The 23785-nt window shown below is 41.7% G+C and overlaps 1 protein-coding gene across 2 annotated transcripts; it reads right to left on the bottom strand.

The window, feature by feature from the left end:
* Window positions 1–49: 49 nt before the first annotated feature.
* On the bottom strand, window positions 50–23770 carry acox1 (acyl-CoA oxidase 1, palmitoyl). 2 transcript variants are annotated; one of them, XM_029776843.1, is made up of 14 exons: window positions 23538–23770; window positions 22612–22771; window positions 16695–16855; window positions 11355–11462; window positions 9381–9500; window positions 9141–9256; window positions 8196–8365; window positions 7532–7694; window positions 6204–6394; window positions 4889–5065; window positions 4502–4607; window positions 4168–4311; window positions 2218–2424; window positions 50–1858 (listed from the first exon to the last, which is right to left on the bottom strand). In XM_029776843.1, the coding sequence occupies exons 1-14, from the start codon at window positions 23644–23646 to the stop codon at window positions 1808–1810; spliced, it is 1983 nt and encodes a 660-aa protein (XP_029632703.1). In that variant the 5' UTR covers window positions 23647–23770; the 3' UTR covers window positions 50–1807. The 2 variants fall into 2 exon arrangements, with proteins under 2 accessions (XP_029632703.1, XP_029632702.1); XM_029776842.1 differs by lacking the exon at window positions 16695–16855 and adding an exon at window positions 13283–13443.
* Between the last annotated feature and the right edge of the window lie 15 nt (window positions 23771–23785).

Raw genomic sequence — 23785 nt, 5'->3', positions numbered from 1 at the left:
AACACAATTCCAGAAGAATAATCTACTCAAGAGAAACACTGTCCAAAGGTTTTAAATAGAATGCATTGATTTATTGTAAAAGTACATGTTCATTTCCTAAAAGGTACAATTTTCTGAATCAGATGCATTGCAATGTTATAATGTAATGTGCTCCATATAATCTTTAATATAGTCTCTTCATAATCTTATGAATGATTACACTCAATCCTTTATCCTCCATCCATTTGTAGAATTGGTTCTCCTAAATCTATTCCACTGAAATAAAATGTAAAAATGTTATGAAAAAACATGAGTCTGACTTAGGGAAAAAAGTCTGATTTCATAACACCATCTAGTGGTTGCTTCTGTCAGTCTATGAAACGATGTTGAAGGAAACCATGAACATCATTTGATAGTTAATATTTCCAGTTTTTTTTTACTAAGATCATTAAGCATGACAAATTATTCACTTTTAAAACAATCAGTCTGAATGGATTTCCTATATGATCACAAAAATGTGTTAAAACAAAAATTCGGTAGCTACAATGAAATAATAATCATACATCCTTCTATTGCAACGAAAATCCACAAAATAAATTGATAAAGCATATAGTAAAATATACGCATGGACCATGTGTGATAATACTACCATGTCAGCTTCATTAAAGTAGAACATATTCCAATGGCACATAATTTCCCCACAAACAGTAATTACTGCTTCGGTCCATTTGAAACTGTATCAATCATGTATCAATCTGCAACATACTGTAAAAGTCAACAGCAGTAATCAAGTATAAAAATACTTATTTCATTGTACTGAAGAATGTACTTGTTCCGAATGCAACATCAGGGTTGTATTCAACAGGCACCAAACGAAAGAAAACTGACAAACAGATGGGGGGACTATCTGGACTTGTCCTATAAGAACCTCTTTTTTTCTATCCATTGCAAGACGTTTTACCACAGTGTGCCCTAATGAATACGACCTTGTTCTTCAAGCTAGTTTGATTTTCATGTCATTTGTTGGTAATTAAGCCCCACATGGTAGAAAAGATCCTCAGGCATATATACACTACTGGTTTGTATGAAGTGCAAGAATTGAAAGGCCCCTTTTCTCAAATCACTAGTATCAGAATCACACACTGGTATAGCTTACTCATCAACTCGTTATTCACTAATCATATTCATTACCCCACAACCACAAACTCTCTCACACCGAGACAAGAAACACGCACACCTTGGTTCTTTGCAAAACACAACTGACCCGTCACTAAAGACAAACCATCCACAGTACATTAGCTAATACTGTGACATGCATGATCAGAAATGATCCAGATTAAAAATGGGATTCAACATATCTCAACAAATCGAGAGATTTGCAATGTACATGATCCAAAGAGCTTGATTAGATCACAAGGATCAGTCATTAAAACCCCTTCATCTTTAGGCCACCTCGCATGCTAACTACAGTTTTGCTTCCTCTCCATCTTATGTTTTCTTAGACCTTCGATTAAATCCATTAACTAGGCACAGGGTATATCAAACTCATAAACTAAAGTACTAGTTTAATACGTCCAGTAGAATGATTGATTCATTAGCAGCACATCAGTAGAGGTGGAGTAAGGAGGCTGGTCTCCAATGGTTCCCCTTTAAAAATGTTCCACCACCTGTGGTTGGTTAAACACAGAAGGGGCGGGTGGAATGAGCCCCTTCCGATTGGTGGACGGGCGGCGGCGACCATGTTGTGGTCCCACTTTTGGATTAGTGTTGTTAGTGTGCTTCCCGTCCCTGTAGTGGAGGGGTCAGGTGAGAAGGCTCAGGGGTCATTTTACAGCTTGGCCTGCAGAGGTTTCAGGTACTTGTGGTAGGACTCGTGGACCTAGAGGAGAAGGAAGGAGGGTCAATTTGAGTACTCTGCAGGTAGTCTCTTCCACCCACCGGCTCCCCGTCTCTGTCGGTAGCAATAGCCTTGGGACAAGGTTACTCTGCAGCAGACTTACTACTACAGCAAATCATTCATTAGATTGCCATCTTTATGTAGGCAAACTACACAATGAACACAGAGATAATTTCGCTCTTGATCATAATCTGAAACAAATCCTTGTAAATGGTTCTCAAATGGCATATTCATGTTCTTAATAATGAACTGAGGTAAAAAAAAAAGAAGCAAAATTAACGGTAAATTCATTTTCTTCATCTCAGTTTCTCTTTTTGAAGGCCCTCTCAATGAACTCTGACCTCTGTCTTGTTGAGAGGTGAGCGGCGGGCCCACTCGAACATGTGCTCATAGACGTTGCCGTCGTAGCGTCCCAGGACGGAGTTGAGCATTTCGTCGCAGTAGTCGAAGGCGTCCACAAGGGCCACGGCGTTGGGCCTCAGCTGGGCCAGAAGCTCCTTCAGACGCTGGGACACCTGGGAGAGCTGGGGCACACTCAGGAGACCAGTCTGGAGTGAGGAAGGAATTGTCAGGTCGTTATTGTTAAAGAGAATGTGTTCTCAATAAATAAGCAATAATAGGCTAAAATATTCAAATGTCATGACAAACGAGTTAGAGCCTTTATATGTAGGATCAAATCAAACAAATTGGAAAGTTAGGATAAGAAAACTGATTGCAGCATTACCACAAAAATGGAAGAGAGGCAAGTGGAAAAGGGAGAAGATAGGGAACTTGTTTGCCTGCCATATATTAAAGATTTCAATTGGCTGAAAGGAATTAGCATAAATAGAAAAATATACCAGTTTCATTTGAGGACAAAAAGGTTGACAGCTGTGCTATAAAGGTTGCAAAATAAATGGGAAGAGATTTTCGATGTACCGATTCCATGGCACATGGTTTATGAACTGGTATAAAAAAAATATTTAAAAAAATACTTAATTCAACAGTTTTTCTATTTAAATTATATAAAATTCTTGCCACCAACAGAATGCTATATATGGGGCATACAACAATCTCAGCTCTGTAGATTTTGCTGCAAAGAGACAGAATAAATACATCATTTATTATGGCATTGCCCCTATGTAGCTTCATTCCACCCGCCCCTTCAAAAATCAAGACATGAACTTAAAATTAACCTTACAAATAGCAGTGTTGGGCGATTTGGAAAGCCATAGTCAGTCAATAAATAATATAATAACACTCATAGGAAAGGTTTTCATCTTTAACTCACAATCTGTGGATACTAAACGATTAGAAAGGTTAAAAAAATGATGTAAAACATCACAGCACAATTAAAAAATATATGGCACATAGAAAACAAACGAGGATGGTCTATGGTGTTGGATTCTGGGTAAACTTTGAACATTGAGCTATTAAAGACATGATAGATCAGACGCATAGTATATAAAGGAGTGAGATCTGTAGAAAGACAAGAGTGGCTGTGGAATGTGCTGGGTGGACGGGAGAGAGTCACGGGACTGCGATAGGTGAGACGAGAGGACATCTGTGGATTAGGCGAAGGAGGGGTTGAGGTCAGGAGGTCAGATTCCCTGAAGGGAGAACTAATGGTTATATTATCCTGTTACCCTCTTCCTGTCAAACCATAAGATGTAAGGATTGGAGAGAAGGAGGGGTGTCTAAAGTGGAGTAGATATACTTGCAATGGTGAGAAATGTTTTTTTTGTCTGAATACAGCTGTGTCAGCCCTTTGGGAAGAATTCAACTTGGTTAAGCTTCTCTAGTGTCCGTGAGTTATTTACTCTGAAAAATTAGAACCAAACAATGGTGATAGGTGGGATGGGCTGAGAGTGGCTGAGGGGTGGGGTTAAAGAGTTTATGTTTGGTAATGTATTACTGTTATGTGACTGCTTTATATAAAAGTACCATGTATGTAAAAGGCGAATGCAAAAGCTGTAAAAAAAAACAACAACATTTGTCCTATATATATATATATATATATATATATATATATATATATATATATATATATATATATATATATATATATATATATATACACAAAAAAATAAGATCATCTTCCTTTAATAAGTGATACAAGTACGAGTGTAATACCATGTCTTGCTTAAAACATCATATATTACGTTATAAAAATTAATATAGACTAATACGGGACCCACTTTAGGTCGCATTGAAATTCACATATTTTTTTCAAGTACTAGAGTATGTATGTAGTCCCTGTATTTTCCACTGGGAGATAGTCTGTGATTGCCAGTTGCCATGGTGGTGGTTACCTGGAGGAAGTCTCCGCTGTGCTGTTGGATGCCCTGGAGGGCATAGAGCAGGGCCAGGGTGCTGAGGACAGAGTGAACACCCGTGTCTCCTATCTCCCCCAGCTTAGCTGCAAACAGCTTCACCACCACATAGTGACAGTGGGCCTGGAGATGGAACGGGAGGAGGAGAAGAGATGGATGAGAGTTAAATAAGGACCAGAGAGAGAGGAGGAGGAATGAGACAGGAAAAGGAAATTGAAAGAAGGAAGCAGAGGGGAAGAGATAAGAGGGATGGGGTGGGGCTCCCTCCCAAAAAACAACACATTCCATATCCCAGGTTGGTAAGGTAACTTACATCAGAGGCTCTGACCAGGTCTATAGCGCTGTTGTTCCAGGCATCCTCCTGACTGACTCTCTTCTGTAGCTCCTGCTGAATACTCTTAGCTGCCAACTCAACCAGCCTAAAGACACACAGAGAGGCATTGGCATAGGAAGCCTTTAAACAAAAACTGATGCATGGCTGTCCATAGAGTACAAGTACATTTAGTTGTGTGCTGGTTTGCTGGACTGGTGGACCATTTTAGCTCAACCCATTGCATTGCCTGGCACCAAATAACACATTGCTCTGATTAAAAAAAAGTCTCTGCCATACAATGAACAGCCCTTTGGGACTTAACGAAGATCAAATATCTAAATGGGATTTATTACCATTACATTTTGGTTAGTTTGTAGGCCCACTTACTTGGCAGCTCGCAGTTTGTAAGCCTCCACAAGGCTGGCCAGGTCATTGACGTTGACTACAGTGGGTCGGGAGGACACAGACTGGGGCTGCAGTCTACGCTCTGACTCGTTCAGGTAGGACACGATGCCACTCAGCTGGTGGCCTGCCGACGCCTGCCGGTAGCTCTTTATCAAGAACCTGGGGAGTGAGGGATGCAAACATGTGAGCAAGACAGTGGATGGGCACGAAGGTCACACACAGACAAGAACACACACAAAGTAGAGATGGGCGATGTGGCTAAAATATAATATCACTATATGTTTCTAATTTTTGACGGTAATTGAGGGTATTTTATGTTTTGGTATAATAAAAAGGGTGGCAACAAATACATTCTAAGTGGTTTTAAAATGGGGCTTTCTCTTCTGATTGATTGTATAAAACAAATAATTTCAGCCTTTTCATCAATTTCCTTCACTCATTTGTTATAATTTCCACACTGTAAAATATTTCTATGCCTCTATTGTGACAAAGTAACTTTTCGTTTATGAAAGTACTAATTCTCCTCTGACCATGTCTTTTCAAAGAATTCCAATAGCAGTTCTTACTTTCGCCACAAAGGGCATTGTGCTGAATTCTATGGTGCTTTTGGAACCCCCACTGCCTCACAGGCCCTAGCCTATTCATACCACAAAATGACATGTGCACACCTGAAGCTCTTGCTCAGAAATGATCAGATCTCAACTGTTAGCAGTCTCTTACTGGCGGTAAGAACGGACGATTGCAATCATTTTTCAAGTTTCATCACTCAGTTATTTACATTTAACAAACCAAGCATTGAAATACCAGTATGTGAGGTAAAGTAAAAATCCTAACCGGTCCATGCTTTAATACTGATATATAGTAAAACGCTGTTTACCACCCAGCTTCAACTGAGGACACAAAAACTCATACACACACATTCATTTGGTCCTAGTCTCACTCACTCCCATTCACCCTTTCCACTGTACACTTCACACTTAGCAGTGCTTACACTGAACACACTCCCAAAAACATGTAGACAGTTAGATCAATGCTTTGTTGACAATTACTACCTTTGATGTGCAGGGCGCAATATCACACAATAGCTTTTAATACTAGGCTTGTGTGCCCTGACTTGCAAGTATTGGAATACATTGTAATGTGTGTTTGTGTGAGCTGTATAATGTGACTAATTGATGTTTTTGATTCAGCGAGGAAAGAATGTGTCATTTCAGGGTGTGTGTCTGTGTGTGTCATATCTGTGTCTTATATTTGTGTGTGCGTTTGCGTCTGCATGCGTGCGTGCGTGCGTACCTACCTAGCGGTCTGCAGCATCATGACGGTGTTCTCTCCCTCGTAGGTGCACGTGGGCACGAAGTTAACATAGATGTCTGGAAGGGCGCTGCAGCGGGAGTAGCCGTGCCCGCCACACGCCATGCGACACACCTCGATGCCCTCGCTGGCCGTCCATGTGGTGAAGGCCTTCAGGCCCGCGGACAGGGCATGGAGCTGGGCACAAGTCAGACGATGGCACAGGGTTATACAGTTATATTGACACAGGATGGTAGAGGATGGGCACAGGGTACAGTTATATTGGCACAGAAAAGGAGCAAATTAAAAATGACGTCATTTGTTAATATGAATGAGGATCTTTAGTTTAACCCCCCCTAGAGAGTTGATTGACGCACAGGTGCGCCAATCTAAGTTACATAACAACAAAAAATCCCCATAAAAATCAGTCAGTTTAAGCTAGAGATATCGGTTTCTTGCATTGGATGTGTCTCAATCCACCGCATACGCCAGTGTTGCACTTCCGCTTCTGCAGTGAAAGGTGGCAGAGATAAAACGGCGTTTGTTAGACCACGAGACATCCCGAAAAATCGGTCTTCTCACGAAAACGTCTGTAGTGTCCGAACCACTCTATGGAAAGGCGAGAGACTCACGAACACGTTCTCAGTTTTGCTCTAAAACCCCCACAAGTGTCAGAAGACTCGTCTGAAGATGGTACCGTCGATGTGTGAACTTCTGTTTGGTAGCGTCCGAACCGTTTGGGCTACAAACTCGTGTGAAGGTAACCGGTACCAGTTTAAAAAAACTAATTGAAGTTTGAAGGACCTTTTCTGCCGACCCAAAAAAGGGGTTAAATATGTAAAAAAAAGACAACTCGTTTCTATGATACATTTTTTGACCGTCCTTTTTGACAATATGAATGTGTTATTTGAATCAATTAAAAATCAAATAGCTAAATGATACATAGTATGACCATCTTAAAACAATTCCATATGTCAGCTTAGCACCCCCCCCCCCAAACGTCTTAGACTAAAGAATTAACACCGACGAAGCCTGTTGTCAAAACACCTCCATTAGACTCCTGCTGCTTAAAACAGATCAAACATTTCAAGACTATTTTCAGTGAGTGCAGTGTTATCCCATTTTTCCTGGTCAGGTCACGTGGTTAGGAAAAAAACTCAGGGCCATAGCCAGCCTTCTTTCATCATGTACTATATCAAGAGGAGGTATTTACTTAGCCTGGGTACCAGTCTGTTCAGCCATCATTCCACTCCTTGAATAGCTTGACACGGAGTACAAGGCGTGGATGTTAGCAAAACAGGTTCTGGATTTCTGGCTAGTATTTACTGTAAGTACCTCTGGTAGTTCACTGAAGTCTCCCTGGCTGATGTCTCCAGTGATGCGGTGGTAGACCTGGTTCATGTACTGACCCACAAATTTGTAGGCATATGCTGTAGCCAGCAGGGGGAACAGCTTGTACTGTTGGGTCTGGTAGTCCATGATCTGGGGCTCCGGCTCTCTGGAGGAACCACAAAATAAGAATATAGACTTAGACACAAAGGTTAATGGTTCGCTATCTTTTATATGTTAGTCTTTGAAGAACATTGAGATACAAATATATTATACGAGTAAGGCTTCCTAATATCTACCCAAAATCTATGTAACATCTATCTACATCAGCTCTCACACAATAAGAGTATAGATTTTGTTAAATGGTAAGGGTTCTAGTACTTTGCTTTCTATTCTTGTTTGTGTCTATGAGTGTGTCACTTGTGTGTGGATGTGTGTAAGTATATGTGTGAGTATTTTTGTATTCCTTTGACTATTTATGTATGTTTCAGTAAATGTGTGTATCCAGGGTCATGTTCATTAGGCAACAAACGGATGAAAACGCAGCGAAACATAACACAGGAAAGTAGTATCTGCACAATAAGAATTTAGATTTCCATCTCAAAATATTTTGCTACAGTGTGACCTACTGAACATGACCTACTGAACATGACCCAGAGCTACAACTGACCCTGGGCGTATCTCAGACTGGTGCCGTACGGAACTGTAGCGGATGGCGATAGTGCAGGACTTGGCGAGGGCGCGGCCCGCTTCCCCTACGATCATGGACCTGATGAACACCATGGTGCCGTAGGTCAGCTTGGCACTGGGAGGCTTCACGTACGTACCGTCTGCCTCCACCTGGTGGGGAGAATACATACTGTCTGTGGCGGTGGAGGCTCCTCAGAGGAGGAAGGGGCGGAGCATCCTCCTTAGTGAATTTCAGAATGTCATTTTTTTTCATGAAACTACAATAAATATCTTCACGTCACCAACTAATTGATTAACACACACTTTTTGCAATGTAGGTCAGTAGCCGCAACAGCACTATGTAGGGTAGCACCATGGTGTAACCAGAGGACAGATAGTTTCTGTCCTCCTCTGGGAACATTGACTTCAATACAAAGCCTAGGAGGCTCATGGTTCTCACCCCCTTCCATAGACTTACACAGTAATTATGTCAACTTCAGAGCTCTTGCAGCATGAACTGACGTTGTCCACCCAATCACAGGATCAAAGAATTAATCTGGTACTGAAAGCATAACTGACAGCTAGCAAGCAGTGCATAGAATGTGGTGAGTAGTTGACTCAAAGAAAGAGAAAGAATAGTTGAACAGCTTTGAACAAATTTGTTTTTTTAAGAGAGTGAGGGAGAGATAGAGCTAGCTATATGTCGTTGTATTTTTTTCACTTAGCTAGCGAATGCAGTTAGCTAGTTTAGCCAACTCAAACACCCGCCTCAAACAGAAACATATTCTATGTTAGCTAGCTGGCTATGACTATCCAACACTGGAACTCTTCAAAGTCCAGGTAAGCTTTTGGTTTTATTAATTTATTGCCACCGGAGCCCAATGGTGTAACTGCTAAACAAAGAACAGTGTCTCTTTGAAATGTGCTTAACTTCCCAGTCGCTCACCTTTGCATATTTCATCAGCATGTGGTCGCGAGGAATTCGTACGTTCTCCAATTTCAGGTAACCATTGTCAACCTCATCAAAGCCAAACTTGGGTCCTATGTCCCCTACCACCACACCTGAGAGAGAAAGAGAGTGAGTTCACTAGACAGTAGGCTACCACCAAAGCTACATACAGAGACACAGACATACACTCACAAACACTCTCTTTTTGACACACACACACAGCAGTATGTACAGTACCTGGCAGTGGTATGTGTGTGTTCATACTGCGGAGAGGTACGATGAAGGCGTGCAGGCCGTGACACTTCCCCTGGGTGTGGAGCTGGGCCAGAACTATGGCGTGGTTAGACGTCTTACCCACTGGAGAGAGAGAGCGAGAAGAGAGCGAGACGGACAGGGAAAGCGAGAGAGTCCATTACACTCCAATGGATTCATAACATTAGCTATGTCAGTTCTCACTATTCAAATAACTTGATTGAAATAATTTGGCAGTCATTTAAGTCTCTGGTCCACACTACAATGACAATCAGCAGTAAATGGTCTGATCTTGTTCAGCAATGTTGTGGAATGTGTTTTCTTCAGAAGCTAAGTTCACATCATTTACTGGGGATTGGTTTGATTGTACTCAGACCCCTTGACCTTTTCCATATTTTGTTACATTACAGTCATTCTAAAATGGATTAAAAAAATTATACTCCTCACCAAATCTACACACAATACTCCATAATGACAAAGCAAAAACAGAAATACCTTATTTACACAAGTATCAGACCCTTTCCTATGAGGCTCGAAATTGAGCTCAGGTGCATCCGGTTTCCATTGATCATCCTTGAGATGTTTCTACAACTTGATTCATATCCACCTGTGGTCAATTAAATTGATTGGACATGATTTGGAGAGGCACACACCTGTCCAGTTGACAGTGCATGTCAGAGAAAAAAACAAGCCATGAGGTTGAAGGAATTGCCATAGAGCTCCGAGACAGGATTGTGTTGAGGCACAGATCTGGGGAAGTGTACCAAAATATTTCTGCAGCATTGAAGGTCCCTAAGAACACAGTGGCCTCCATCATTCTTAAATGGATGAAGTTTGGAACCACCAAGACTCTTCCAAGAGCTGGCCGCCCAGCCAAACTGAGCAATCGGGGGAGAAGGGCCTTGGACAGGGAGGTGACAAAGAACCTGATGGTCACTAACAGAGCTCTAGAGTTCCTCTGTGGAGATGGGAGAACCTTCCAGAGGGACAACCATCTCTGCAGAACTCCATCAAATCAGGCCTTTATGGTACAGTGGCCAGACGGAAGCCACTCCTCAGTAAAAGGCACATGATAGCCCACTTGGAGTTCGCCAAAAGGTACCTAAAGACTCGCAGACCATGAGAAACAAGATTCTCTGGTCTGATGAAACCAAGATTGAACTCATTGGCCTGAATGTCAAGCGTCAACTCTGGACGAAACCTGGCACCATCCCTACGGTGAAGCATGGTGGTGGCAGCATCATGCTGTGGGGATGTTTTTCAGCGGCGGGGACTGGGAAACTAGTCAGGATCAAGGGAAAGATGAACATAGCAAAGCACAGAGAAATCATTGATGAAAACCTGCTCCAGAGCGCTCTGAACCTCAGACTGGGGCAAAGGTTCACCCTAAGCACACAGACAAGACAAAGTAGGAGTGTCTTCGGAACAAGTCTCTGAATGTCCTTGAGTGGCCCAGGCAGAGCCCGGACTTGAACCGGATCAAACATCTCTGGAGAGACCTGAAAATAGTTGTGCAGCAACTAGCCACCTGACACTCGATGCTGTAATCGCTGCCAAAGATGCTTCAGCAAAGTACTGAGTAAAGGGTCTGAATACTTATGTAAATGTTTTATTTTTAATAAATTAGCTAAAATTTCTAAACCTGTTTTTGCTTTGTCATTATGGGTATTGTGTGTAGATTGAAAGCTCTGACTAAGGCCGTGAGGCCGATACGTAAGCTTATTAAATACCAGTGATACCATCAAGAGCAGTGTGCGGTTTCCTTTTTCCTTCATCTTGTTCAACTGTTGCCATGCACCTGCAAAAAGATTGCTCAGATGTGCGAGTCACTTTTGAATTGTGTAGATTGAAGGGGAAAAAACCTATTTAATCCATTTTATAATAAGGCTGTAACGTAACAAAACGTGGAGAAAGTGTATGTGTATGGGCCCTGAAGCTAAAGTGTATCCGTGTACTCACGTCCCCCAGGCCACCACTTGATGGAGGTGATGGTCGGGCTGTTCAGGACAAACACCTGGGTGGCCGGGTCATATGTTGCCGTGGTTTCAAGCCCCCTGAGGTGGGTGCCTAGGCAACGAGAAAGACACCAAGGCCCCCAAACAAACAACACGTAAAACGAGTTATCACTAAGTTATGGCAGGAGTACATTGATGTTTTCAAATATTATGCAGTGAAAATTTACACAAGACTAGCCATCAATCTCAACTAATAATGCAACTTCAAACTTTTTTTTAACCACCAGTTCCCTCATGGGAAAAAAGTTATTCTATTCTATAGTGGAAAAACCTTTGTAGGTGTTTGACAGATCAAAACCAAAGAAAATCCAATCTATTTCTTACAATTTGCATAGGTGTACGGTTTAGGACTGTCAAAGTTAACCCGACATTTTTTTTATGCTATTAATTTTGCTTCTGTTTTAGTTCTCAGGTCAAAATACTTAAGAAAATTATCCCAGTTCTAGTAGCAGCTGCTTGTGACTCGTTCATGAAGAACATGGATCAGTAGCCTAGGCTAGATCTAATTGCTGTATTATATTCTACATGAACTCAGACCTGGCTGAGCTGTTGTTACTTTTCTGTGGAACTCATAACATTGTCAGACAGGTTTAAATGCTCTTTGTATCCATAGAGCCTGTTCTTTTTTCCCCCTATAGTCACCCCTCCAATTAGAAATTGGAATGAATGAAGCGTTAACAGTACTTGAGTGTGTACGTGGGCAACTGTTAAACTTCAAGAACACTGATAAGAGGGAGTAGGCCTACTTAAACATTGAGACCGTTAATAGCCAGCTGTATGTTCCAGTGAATTTTGTGTTATGGTGAAACATTTTGATACAGAATATTTTGTGTTTCTTTCCTTAACAATCAAAACATAGTATGCCTATAACTAAACGCCACTAACGCAATTCATTATTTTCATTGTTTGACAGCCCTATTACGTTTATACAGTGAAGTTACATGTTATGAAGGACATAGGTTGTCTTTAAACTCAATATACTTCCAAACACAGTAAGGGGGACAAAAGGGACAGAGGCGGTGGAGGGTACCTGTTTTGGAAAGGAAGTCACTGAGGATGCTTTACAAGTGGGCATGCACGTTCACCGTGGCTGGCAACAAGACTGTGTGAGAACCAGGGGCAGAGCACATTGCAAAGGGAAGCCACGCGAAGTTGTACGGCCCACAACACGCACTCTCCAAGCCAGCCAGTATTAATGGTTTTAGACAGTCAAGGCCAGAGTGAAATGTCCTTTTTAATTTTTTTTAAATAGCATTTAAAAAAAGGCCCAGTGCAGTCAAAAATATGATTCCTGTGTTTTATTTATAATTCCACACTATGAGGTTGGAATAATACTGTGAAATTGTGAAAATGATAATGCCCTTTTAGTGCAAGAGTTGTTTGAAAAGACAGCCTAAAATGTCAGCTTCTTTTGGTGGAATGGAGTTTTGGAATGCCTGGTGACATCATCAGGCAGTAAATTAGTACCAAACATCTCTGCCAATAACAGCTAGTTTTGAGTATCCCCCCTCCATACTCAGACCACTCCCAGAAGGTGCTAGCAAAATTCTTGTTCGATAAATTGCTCTTTGCTAAGAGGCCATTTTTGTTTCTTTTTGACCATTTTAATTGAAAACAATCACACTAAGGTAATTAACTGTTACCCAGAAACAATTTGATATTGAGATAAAAACGACTGCATTGGACCTTTAACAACACAAACGTTTTGTCGGTGGAGACGTTTTTACACAAAATTCCCTAACGAGTATGGGAGAGTTCTCTGGTGGCTCGACTCAAATGTTTAAGAGGGTGGGCATGCATCTCTTGTCCACGCCACAGAGCATGTGGGTGACGGGAGGTTGGTGACCAGGTATGGTTTGTTCAGCATTTTACCGTGGCCCATCTCTGTCTGTGCGTAGGTGCCGATGATCTCCAGGTTCCAGGCGGGTATGAAGAATGTCTCCATCTGCTCAGGACTGGCCTGGTTCAGCAAGGTGGGCAGGAACATTGCCAGGTGGAGGTCCAGCGGCTCCGACCGCCCACGGTGCACACAGCTGGGGCAGCGCCAAGGGGCAAGGAGGGGAAGGGGTAGGGGATAGGAGGGTAGTTTGAAGGGAGAGGATGGTAAAGGAAGGATAGGACATTGTGGGGGGCATGCAAAATAAGGTATAGCCAAGGAAAAACAAAATCATTTTAGGCATAGAATAATAGACCATATAATGGGACATGACAATGGAGAGATGGTTGGAAAAGATGGGAGATTGGAAGTGTTAGTAAATAACATTTTGGGGGCAGAGAGGATGGATGAATAGATGGAGGGATGGATGAAGGGATGGGGGAGTGCAAGAACTCATAAAAAATGTAAAACAACTATGAGCTAGTCATGCAAACTGACTGCGGAGAACTGAATAGAATCATTTGCATTTAGACCTGGCTTGAATCAAGAAAAGGTTGATTAAGTTCATTCATTCAAAATAACTTTCTCATGCATGATTGTTGTAACCTTTCATTTATTTGCCTGAAATGTTAATTTCCAATGTTAATTTCACTGAAAAAACATTTTAAATTCCAAATTAACTGGCAAACTCTGGGCTGTGTTCATTAGGCACCCAATGGAAGAAAACTGACACAAGAAGGGACTAACTGGACTTGGTCCATTAAGAAATGGGCAATTTAGTTTTACATTGTAAAAGTTTTTTCATTGCATGGCCTAATGAACACAACCCTTAGGCAGTAAAATGTCAAATGTGTGACAACCAATAAATCAACATTATACTCTATGCTAATGGTACCATCTAGCGCAGTGCAACCAGCAGTTTGAAAGCAGACTCTTTAGTCCAGGGGTAGGCAACCCAGTTCCTGGAGGGCCACAGGTACTGCAGAATTTTGTTCCAAGTATGCACCACACCTGACCAATTGCGCTAATTCAGTGATTTCCTAAATTCACACACCTGGTCTTCCAGGTTGGTTAAATCCAAAATATAAAGTGCCTGCAAAACTCCAGGATCACGGCTGCCTACCCCTGCTTTAGTTTATAAGGAAGGGTGAAGCAGTTGTTAGGGCATTTAAGGTTAAGACAATAGGCAGTTTTCCATTGACCCAAGATTATTCGACAAAAGCAATGTCGGCAAAAAAATCTGAGCGATATGTGTTACGGAAACGGCAGGTCGCCTAGTGGTTAAGACCGTTGGGTCAATAACCGAAAGGTCACTGGTTCAAATCCCCGAGCAGACTAGGTGAAACAAATCTGCCCTTGAGCAAGGCACTTTTGTTCCAGGGTCGCTGTGAATAATGGCTGATCCCTGGACGTGACCCCACTCTCTGAGGGTGTCAGAGGGAGTGGGAAATCAAAAATAAACAAACTCATTTCCAATTCACACATACTTACACACTTTCACATGTGCGATATAGGTTAAATGTAAGCACCTACCTAATTATTATTAATAGATATAGGAGACATTTTCTACCGATCGGCAACATTTTTCTAAGTTCGACAGGTGGACATTTCTTTTGTCGAACTTTCTTCATTGCGACAGATGATGATGGAACCAGTGTTTTTCGAATAAATGCTGATTGCCACAAATTTGAAGGTACACGGGCATGTGACGTTGTCACGTAACTATACAAATAATGTTTCTTTGCAGGAAAGGGATTATCCTGACTTTCAAGAGAGCCTGAATTATTTACACCTTGCTTTTCTGGTTGGCTGGCAAGATTCACCATCCAATTATTTATGATCTACAGGAGTGCAAGTTTCACCATGGCACAGACAGTTGCGAAACGTTGGCACATGCAAATGATTATAATATGGAAAATATGAGTACATTATTGCATTCTATCCATGCTGGCTTTCGCAGGCTACCTGCGACATGAAACAGACAGGTGAGAGGGCATACAGGGTGTTGCCAATTTATTAATGTACAATTTTCCTAATTGGGTAATGGAAACACTTTGACCACTACATTTTTAGGATTTTGCGAAAAACAATGTTGAGGTGCGAGGTCATTAAATCCATCAGTTTTTATTGACAATTAAATAATTAAAATGGAAACGCACAACAGCAGGCAATTGTATCCATTTTCTATGCAAACTTTTTAAATGTTGGCACAAAAAAAAAAATCACTTGAAAAGTTCATGGAAACCTAGCTAGTGAGTTGCTGAGAAGAAGTGAACCAGAACAGAACTCTAAAAAAGAAGGCCTTCAGAATATTCTGAACAGCCAGTCCTGGACATTCCCTGGAGTAGTATTGTCATGGAAATGCCATGGTTACGTGATCGTGGATAATGTCCACTTCGCAGCGTCATAGAAGTGAAACATTGGCAATCTGGCATAGCCAAAACTATTTTACATCGCACAGATTTCTCTGCTTTCAGATTAACAATGGGATATTCAGGGATCTCAAACTCAACCTACACTGCATGTTCATTGGCTGGACACCGTGCGTCTTCCCTATGAGTTCAGACTTCGACAGACAAGAACAAAGGCCTATATTCATTCATCCAAGCCATTCATTCACAAACAGCCAAACAATTAGGCCTACATCCATCCACTCAAATGCACAATTCAGAATGTTAGGTCATTTGCTTAAAAAAGGTCCAAATTCTACAGTGTTAGGGTTAATCATTTGTAATGAGTAGACTAGATTCAGAGAAAATGGGGAGTAGGGGGAAAATCAAGACTTAATAGCAATCAGAGTTAAATGACATAAGCTTGGAAACATCTCATTAGGCTAATAGGCCACTACTAGCAGGAGGAGAGGAAATAAAAGGGGGTTGAGGAATGGAATCAAACTAAAAACGAGACGGGAGACATTTGGGTTCTTCGGGAAAGGATTTTTTTATATTGTTTAAGCGCAATGTTAGGGATTTTTTTTGTCCTTGCAATTGTTTCTTTTGTCACCTTTTCCAAGGTATTGGGCAGGTTATGAGGACTCTAAAAACAGACTGGCAATCATGATATTTTGAATCCAGCATATTAGTTTTGGCTATTCAAGTTTAGCTAATAACTATTGAGTTATGCCTACTGTTTGGGCACATTTTGTCTACACAAACAACTACAGTGATCTGTCAAACACCTACAAATAATCACTTTCAATCAAAATGTCCACCCCATGATTTGAAAACAATATTAAAAGAAAATCCTACGTCAAAGATCGACAACAGTCCATCCCTAAGCATCCCTGTGATCCTTTCCATAATTCAAACATAACTAGCTAGCTAAATATAAAACAATTGCACAAGCACTTTGTTGTATAAATTGTGCTATTACGTTATCATTATTATAAATTCTCTGTATGGGACTGACCGTGCCCCAACTCTGTCTGGGCGTAGGTGCCCAGGGCCTTGAAGGACTCGGCCAGGGGGACCCACTTCTCGAACTGCTCCTTGTTACACTGGGTGTACAGGGTGGGGAGGAACATGTTGAAGTGGAGCCCCAGAGCCTCGTGATGGTTGCCCCGAAACACGCTGAGGGAGGGGGACAGACACACAGGTTGACAGATGGACAGACTGGACCACTCAGCAGGTTTGTGGTCATTTTACTCGTTTAAAAAAAAAAAAAAAAAAAAAAAAAAAAAAAAGGGAGGTTCTACCTAAACTTGTCCAATAAGAATGTGCATTTTAGTTGTCTATTTCAAAGTGTTTCGCGCCTACTTAAAAGGACCCAGGTTTAGGGTTGACACTAGTGTCAACATGACCTCACTGTAAAAGCAAGACTTTTTTTTTTTTAAGGATTCTGCAAGATTCTGATAATTAATCATGGAAGTCTATAGGTATGCTAGCATAAGCTACTGTACCTATAGACTTCTAGTTTTGCGCTAACGGTAGTTAGCGTCCGCTCGCAAAACTACCTCTAATGTCCTTCATACTGCACGCAGAGACATAAAAATAGTACCCATGAGTTTCTGACTCTGGGTAAGTAGAAAACTGCTGAATTGACAGAATCTTGCATTATCCCTTTAAAGACATGCTCTGGGTCTTAGACCACCACTGAGTATTTTTTTAAACTACCCTTTTGGGCTAGATGTGTCAATGTGTAGTTCATACATGCATAATCTATGAGCAGAATTACTGTCTTACCTCAATTAGCCACAAAATCCCTAGTTTGAAAGCAACTGTCTACATGAAGCTGTGCAGTGCCATTTTACCCCACATGAGTCCTAGCCAATGAGCATCAGCTCCTCACCATTTGAGTGACAGCTAGCAAGACGCGTGCCTACACACAGTAGAGTGACATAGAGCAATGATGTGGTGCACATATGTGACATAGTACACCATTTTTGGGGGCTAACTTTTGGCTCGTGAGCGCTACTTTCAGAAGTACTGGCTAAAAAGTATACAAAAGTAATCGAGAATCTAACACGTTAGAAAAAATATTTACATTGTACAAACCCAATCCCTTTAGTTTCACTATTAAATGTGCTCTGATTTGCCTCGTCATTGTCATATTGAGAAATAGATGTTTTAAAAGAGACTTACAAAGAGAAAATATAGGCTCCTGGCTGGGGCCTTTAATATGTAACTAACATCTGACTTTTATACTTGACTTGGGATCAGGCAAATATGCCGTTTGAACAAGTGAAAGGGTAGGACATAGTGTAGCCTGTGACCTAGTTTTAATCTTGATGTGACCTTTGCTCTGCCTAGAGAGATGGTGCTGGCCTGCAGCAGTACTCCATGACTCTCACATACTAGGGATTGGGTTTTGAAATAATTTCACTATTCGAATAGTATGATGAATTTTTTTGATATCCGATATACATGTATTTTTATTTTTAAGCTGAGCACTGCTACGTGAGGGAGAGAGTCAGGCGCTCTACTGATGCAGTTGCGGAGGGGCCTTGTGTGTGATCAGAATGGAGGGAGCAGACGGAGGAAGATATTAGTCAGACCATTATTCTGGTGATAGTCTTTATTATACAATAAAAGTCTACTACTTCTCATTTTGCTAACTTTTAATGCCGTCATTGTACTACATCTTACATTGCATTAGTGAGTTCTCTCTCTCTCTCTCCACTTGCTACAGATCGAGTCTCTTTGACGCTTTGATTGGCCAACATAAAGCAATTTACACATACATGAAGGCTACCGGAGGTCACACGTCATTAAAACTAAATTGAGAAGTTTGTTTTATTAAATGAATAATTTTAAATGTTATGGTATATCCTTGTATGTAACAATGTCACATTCTAATTTCATTTAGGAAAAAAAAAACTTTTCAGTGTTAAAACTTCCAGACGGGTTGACCCCAAGTGGTAAGAGTAGGCAACACCTCCGCCACGCTGACCCTCAACACAGGGCCCTCCCAGAGGTGTGTGCTTACCCCTGTGTGGCCACGCACGACTCAAACTCCATCATCAAGTTTACTGACGACACGACTGTGGTCGAGGAGTTCAGAGACCTGGCAGTGTGGTGCCAGGGCAACAACCTCTCCCTCAACGTCAGCAAGACCAATGAGCTGATCTTGGACTTCAGAAAACCGGCACAGGTGCACACCCCCATCCACATTGATGGGCCGTAGTGGAGCTTGTCAAGAGCATCAAGTTTCTCTGTATCCTATTCACTGAGGAGTTAACATGGTCCCCTAACACCAGAACAGTCGTGAGGAAGGCACAGCAACGCTTCTTGGCCCCTCAGATCTTCAGCAACTTTTACAGCTGCACTATTGAGAGCATCCTGACTGATTGTATCGCCGTCTGGTATGGCAACTGCACCGCTCGTGACCGGAAGGCCCTGCAGAGGGTGGTGCGGATGGCCCAGTGCAAACCTGGGGGCGAGCTCCCAGCCATCCACGATGTACATGCCAGGCGGTGTCACCCGAGACATGGACTGTCCTCCATGCTCCCGTCCAATAGGCTGGACCAGTGCATCAAGGCTCAGACAAACAAACTCCTAAACAACTTCTATCCCCTGGCCATAACTGTTAAATGGCGAACAACTACTGCTCTCCCTCTCCTACAGAATATCCACACTGACTATGACCATCCACAATCTCTAACCACTCAGACAACTTACGCTGCTGCAAAAATGATTATTGATCAGATTACTCCATTACACTGCTGTCCATTGATTATGTTTTGCCATTACCATTAATCTATACTGAACTAAAATATAAAGTGTTGGTCCCATGTGTCATGAGCTAAAATAAAATATCCCAAAAATGTTCCATACGCACAAAAAGCTTATTTCTCAAATTCTGCATACATTTGTTTGCATCCCTGTTAGTGAGCATTTTTCCTTCGCCAAGATAATCCATCCACCTGACAGGTGTGGCATATCAAGAAGCTGATTAAACAGCATTATCATTACACAGATGCATGGATGAATTGGGGACAATAAAAAGCCATTCGAAAATTTGCAGTATTGTCACACAATGCCACAGATGGTTTGCAGGAGTGTGCAATTGGCAAGCTGACTGCAGGAATGTCCACCAGAGCTGTTGCCAGAGAATTGAATGACCCTGGAACTGACCCTGTATATAGCTGCTGACCCTGGAACTGACCCTGTATATAGCATTTGTCTACCACAAGCTGCCTCCTACGTCATTTTAGAGAATTTGGCAGTACGTCCAACCAGCCTCACAACCGCAGACCACGTGTATAGCGTCGTGTGGACGAGGGGTTTGCCGATGTCAACATTGTGAACAAAGTGCCCCATGGTGGGGTTATGGTATGGTCAGACATAAGCTATGGACAACGAACACAAATGCATTTTATCAACGGCAATTTTAATGCACAGAGATACCGTGACGAAATCCTGAGGCCCATTGTCGTGCCATTCAGCCGCCGTCATCACCTCATGTTGTTTCAGCATGATAATCCAAGGCCCCATGTCGCAAAGATCTGTACACTATTCATACTCACCAGACATGTCACCCATTGAGCACGTTAGGGATGCTCTGGATCTGTGTGTGCATTCCACAGGCCACAATCAACAGCCTGATAAACTCAATGCGAAGGAGATGTGTCACACTGCATGAGACAAATGGTGGTCACACCAGATACTGACTGGTTTTTTGATCCACGCCCCTACCTTTTTTAAAGGTATCTGTATTCCCAGTCATGTGAAGTTCATAGATTAGGGGCTAATTATTTTATTTCAATTGACTGATTTCTTTATATGAACTATAACCTAGTAAAATCTTTGAAATTGTTGCATGTTGCGTTTATATTTCAGTTCAGTATAGTTTCAAGTTACAACATTTATTCGCCAAGTGCACAGGATAAAACGGGTGTAAAACAGTACAGTGAAATTCCTTGAGAGTTCTTTCCCAACAATGCAGTGATTATATATATATATATATATATATATATATATATATATATATATATAATAGAAAATAAAATAAAAGTATGAATAAAAACCACACAAGAACTACAATGAGAGTTAAATAAGTTGCTGGATATTGGCAGGAACTGTAATATGCTGTCGTACACATCGACCCAGAGCATCCCAAACATGCTCAATGGGTGACATGTCTGGTGACTATGCAGGCCATGGAAGAACTGGGACATTTTCAGCTTCCAGGATTTGTGTACAGATCCGTGCAACATGGGGCCATGCATTATCATGCTGAAACATGAGGTGATGGCAGGGGATGAACGCCACGACAATGGGCCTCAGGACCTCGTCACGGTATCTCTGTGCATTCAATTTGCCATCAATAAAAATGCAACTGTGTTTGTTGTCCGTAGCTTATGCCTGCACAAACCATAACCCCACCGCCACCATCGGTCACTCTTTTCACAACGTTTACGTCGCCATACACGTGGTCTGCGGTTGTGAGGCCAGATGGACTTTCTGCCAAATTATCTAAAACGATATTGGATGCAGCATATGGTAGAGAAATTAACATTCAACTGTCTGGCAACAGCATGCCAATTGCACGCTCCCTGTCACATTGTGTTGTGTGACAAAACGGTACATTTTAGAGTGGTCTTTTATTGTCCCCAGTACAAGGTACACCTGTGTAATGATCATGCTGTTTAATCAGCTTCTGGAATATGCAGCACCTGTCAGGTGGATGGATTATCTTGGCAAAGGAGAAATGTTCACTAACATGGATGTAAACAAATTTGTTCACAAAAGTTGAGAGAAATAAGCTTTTTGTGCGTATTAACATTTTCTGGGGACTTTTATTTCACCTCATGAAACATGGGACCAATATGTTGCGTTTATTTTTTGTCTATTATTGCCCTGTTGGGTAGAGCTCTGAAGTTAAGAATGTCACTGTACTTGTGCATGTGACAAAACTTGAAAATAGGTGTACTTACATGTATTCTAATACTAACGTCCGGCTATTCGAATAAGCGTGCACATCCCTAACACACACACACAAACCTTTATAGCCACATGGCAGAGTGCCAGGGTCTTGCCCCATAGGCAATTATGTAACAGTGCATAAAACTACAGTACCCTAACATGCCTATTGCTTCACCATACATCTATTACAGACTTTGATCAGGAAGATACCAACAAACTCCTCATAAGATGACAATGCAATTACTCTTGAGGCTAATAGCATGGGGTCTGGAGAAGACTTTAGCATATAGGTGAAAGGCTTAGAGACTGTTTGTGTAATTTCAGCAAATGCTGTGTTTTGCTTCAGTGTGTCCAAAGCAGCATCAATACAGCCATCTGCACTTCAAACCTCAAAACAAGCATGAGAGAAACCTCATCGATGTTTGTCATGCCGTGTTTACCATTAGAACTTTCTGTGAAATGTTAAGAAGAAGAAAAAACATCCATGAAATGTGTTAAGGAGTGACGACTGGAGGATACCGGGAAGTATGATATTTGCTTTGATCATCCCAAACCCTTACAGAATTCATAAAGTCCATTGAAACCAAATCCTGCTTGTAAACAACAAAACTAGCCCAAATGATCTTAATTTCCTCACCTTTCATTACTCTCACCTGCATCGGTCATTACACCTAACAGGTTAGCTGACAGGAAAACAACTATTGACAAAACCCTATATCTATTTTCACATTTCTAGTTGTGATATGCAGGTCCATAGCATTTACACTGACGTCATTTAACAGACGCTCTTATCCAGAGCGACTTACATGAGCAATTAGGGTTAAGTGCCTTGCTCAAGGGCATATCACCATATTTTGGGATTCAAACCAGTGACCTTTCGGTTACTGGCCCAACGCTCTTAACCACTAGGCTACTTGCCGCCCATAGCAGGTAGCTGGCCTGGGTCTGTGTCCCAGCCTTACCTCTTGTAGCAGTAGATTTCCTCAGGGTCTGAGATGCCATACTCTCTGAGCTTCAGGATCATCTGGGCACTCTTCTTCACCGCGGCATCATATCGCTCGCTCCTGGACAGGAAGTTGAGGTCCTCACTTTGGAAGTCTGGGTCACTGATCACCAGTGACTCTGTGGAGGATATAGAAGATTGGGGGGTTAAGACATCAGGGTAAACATAGCCTCTGAACCAGGGCTTCTCACATAAGACGGGATTTTGGAAGGGTGGCCATGCGAGACTAGGTTGAACATTATGTGCAAATTGTGTAGTTTTACCATCGGATAAATACATGTGTCTAATATCATTAGCTACATTTCTATCTGCAACATAATACACCCCATATCATGTCTTATTTGTTTTGATTATGATGCCATAATGAGTCCTGCATGGGGTCAACCATCACTATACAAACAGCCAGTCGGTCAAACAACGACTATACGAAGGGCTCAAGTGACCCTAACTTTCTAGCTAGCAAGGTTGCTGCTAGCTGGCTATGTCATCTGGCAATACACGAATCAGAGCCTTGTTTACACAAACAGCATGCATTTCGTAAACAGCATGCACAAGTTACAATGAATGAAAAAAATTGGCCTTCATCTTGTCATTGGTTCACAACTATAAACAACTGACTGGTTATAACTACTGTTACAACAATAACTAACTGGCTAACCTGGCCTAGGCAGCCGATAGTGGTCGTGCAGATCTAGCGACCACTATCGGTTGCCTAGGCTATGTATAACCAACCTTCGCTAATGTAGGATAGCTAGCCAGTTATCAACTTGTTTTGTTAGCTAGCTAGCTGCTAGTTCAATGTTTTGTTTACACTTGTTTCATGATGCTTTACCTCGCGAGCAAAGACAGCCTAAACACACGAGACAAAAAACATTCCAGCCTTACCAATTTCTCTTCTTCTTTTGGTCTTCTCGATGCCTCCATCCAGAATATGTGTGAGTTTCTCCACGTTAAATGTAGCGTTCTCACGCTCTCTAGTTATGTCAGGATTCATGGCGAAATAAATAATATTTTCCCTTGCAAAAGACGACGTTGCTTGTGGCAATAAAAATGTGAGTTGTGTAACCTTGGGACCACAGGAACCAAGTTCAGCACTGCATTAACTGGAGCCTGACCAATTATTGACAACTTCC

Source organism: Salmo trutta, chromosome 14 (assembly GCF_901001165.1).
Source record: "Salmo trutta chromosome 14, fSalTru1.1, whole genome shotgun sequence".
NCBI classification, from domain to species: domain Eukaryota; kingdom Metazoa; phylum Chordata; class Actinopteri; order Salmoniformes; family Salmonidae; genus Salmo; species Salmo trutta.
The sequence above is the reverse complement of the archived record's forward strand: the minus strand, read 5'-3'. Positions and strand labels throughout refer to the sequence as shown.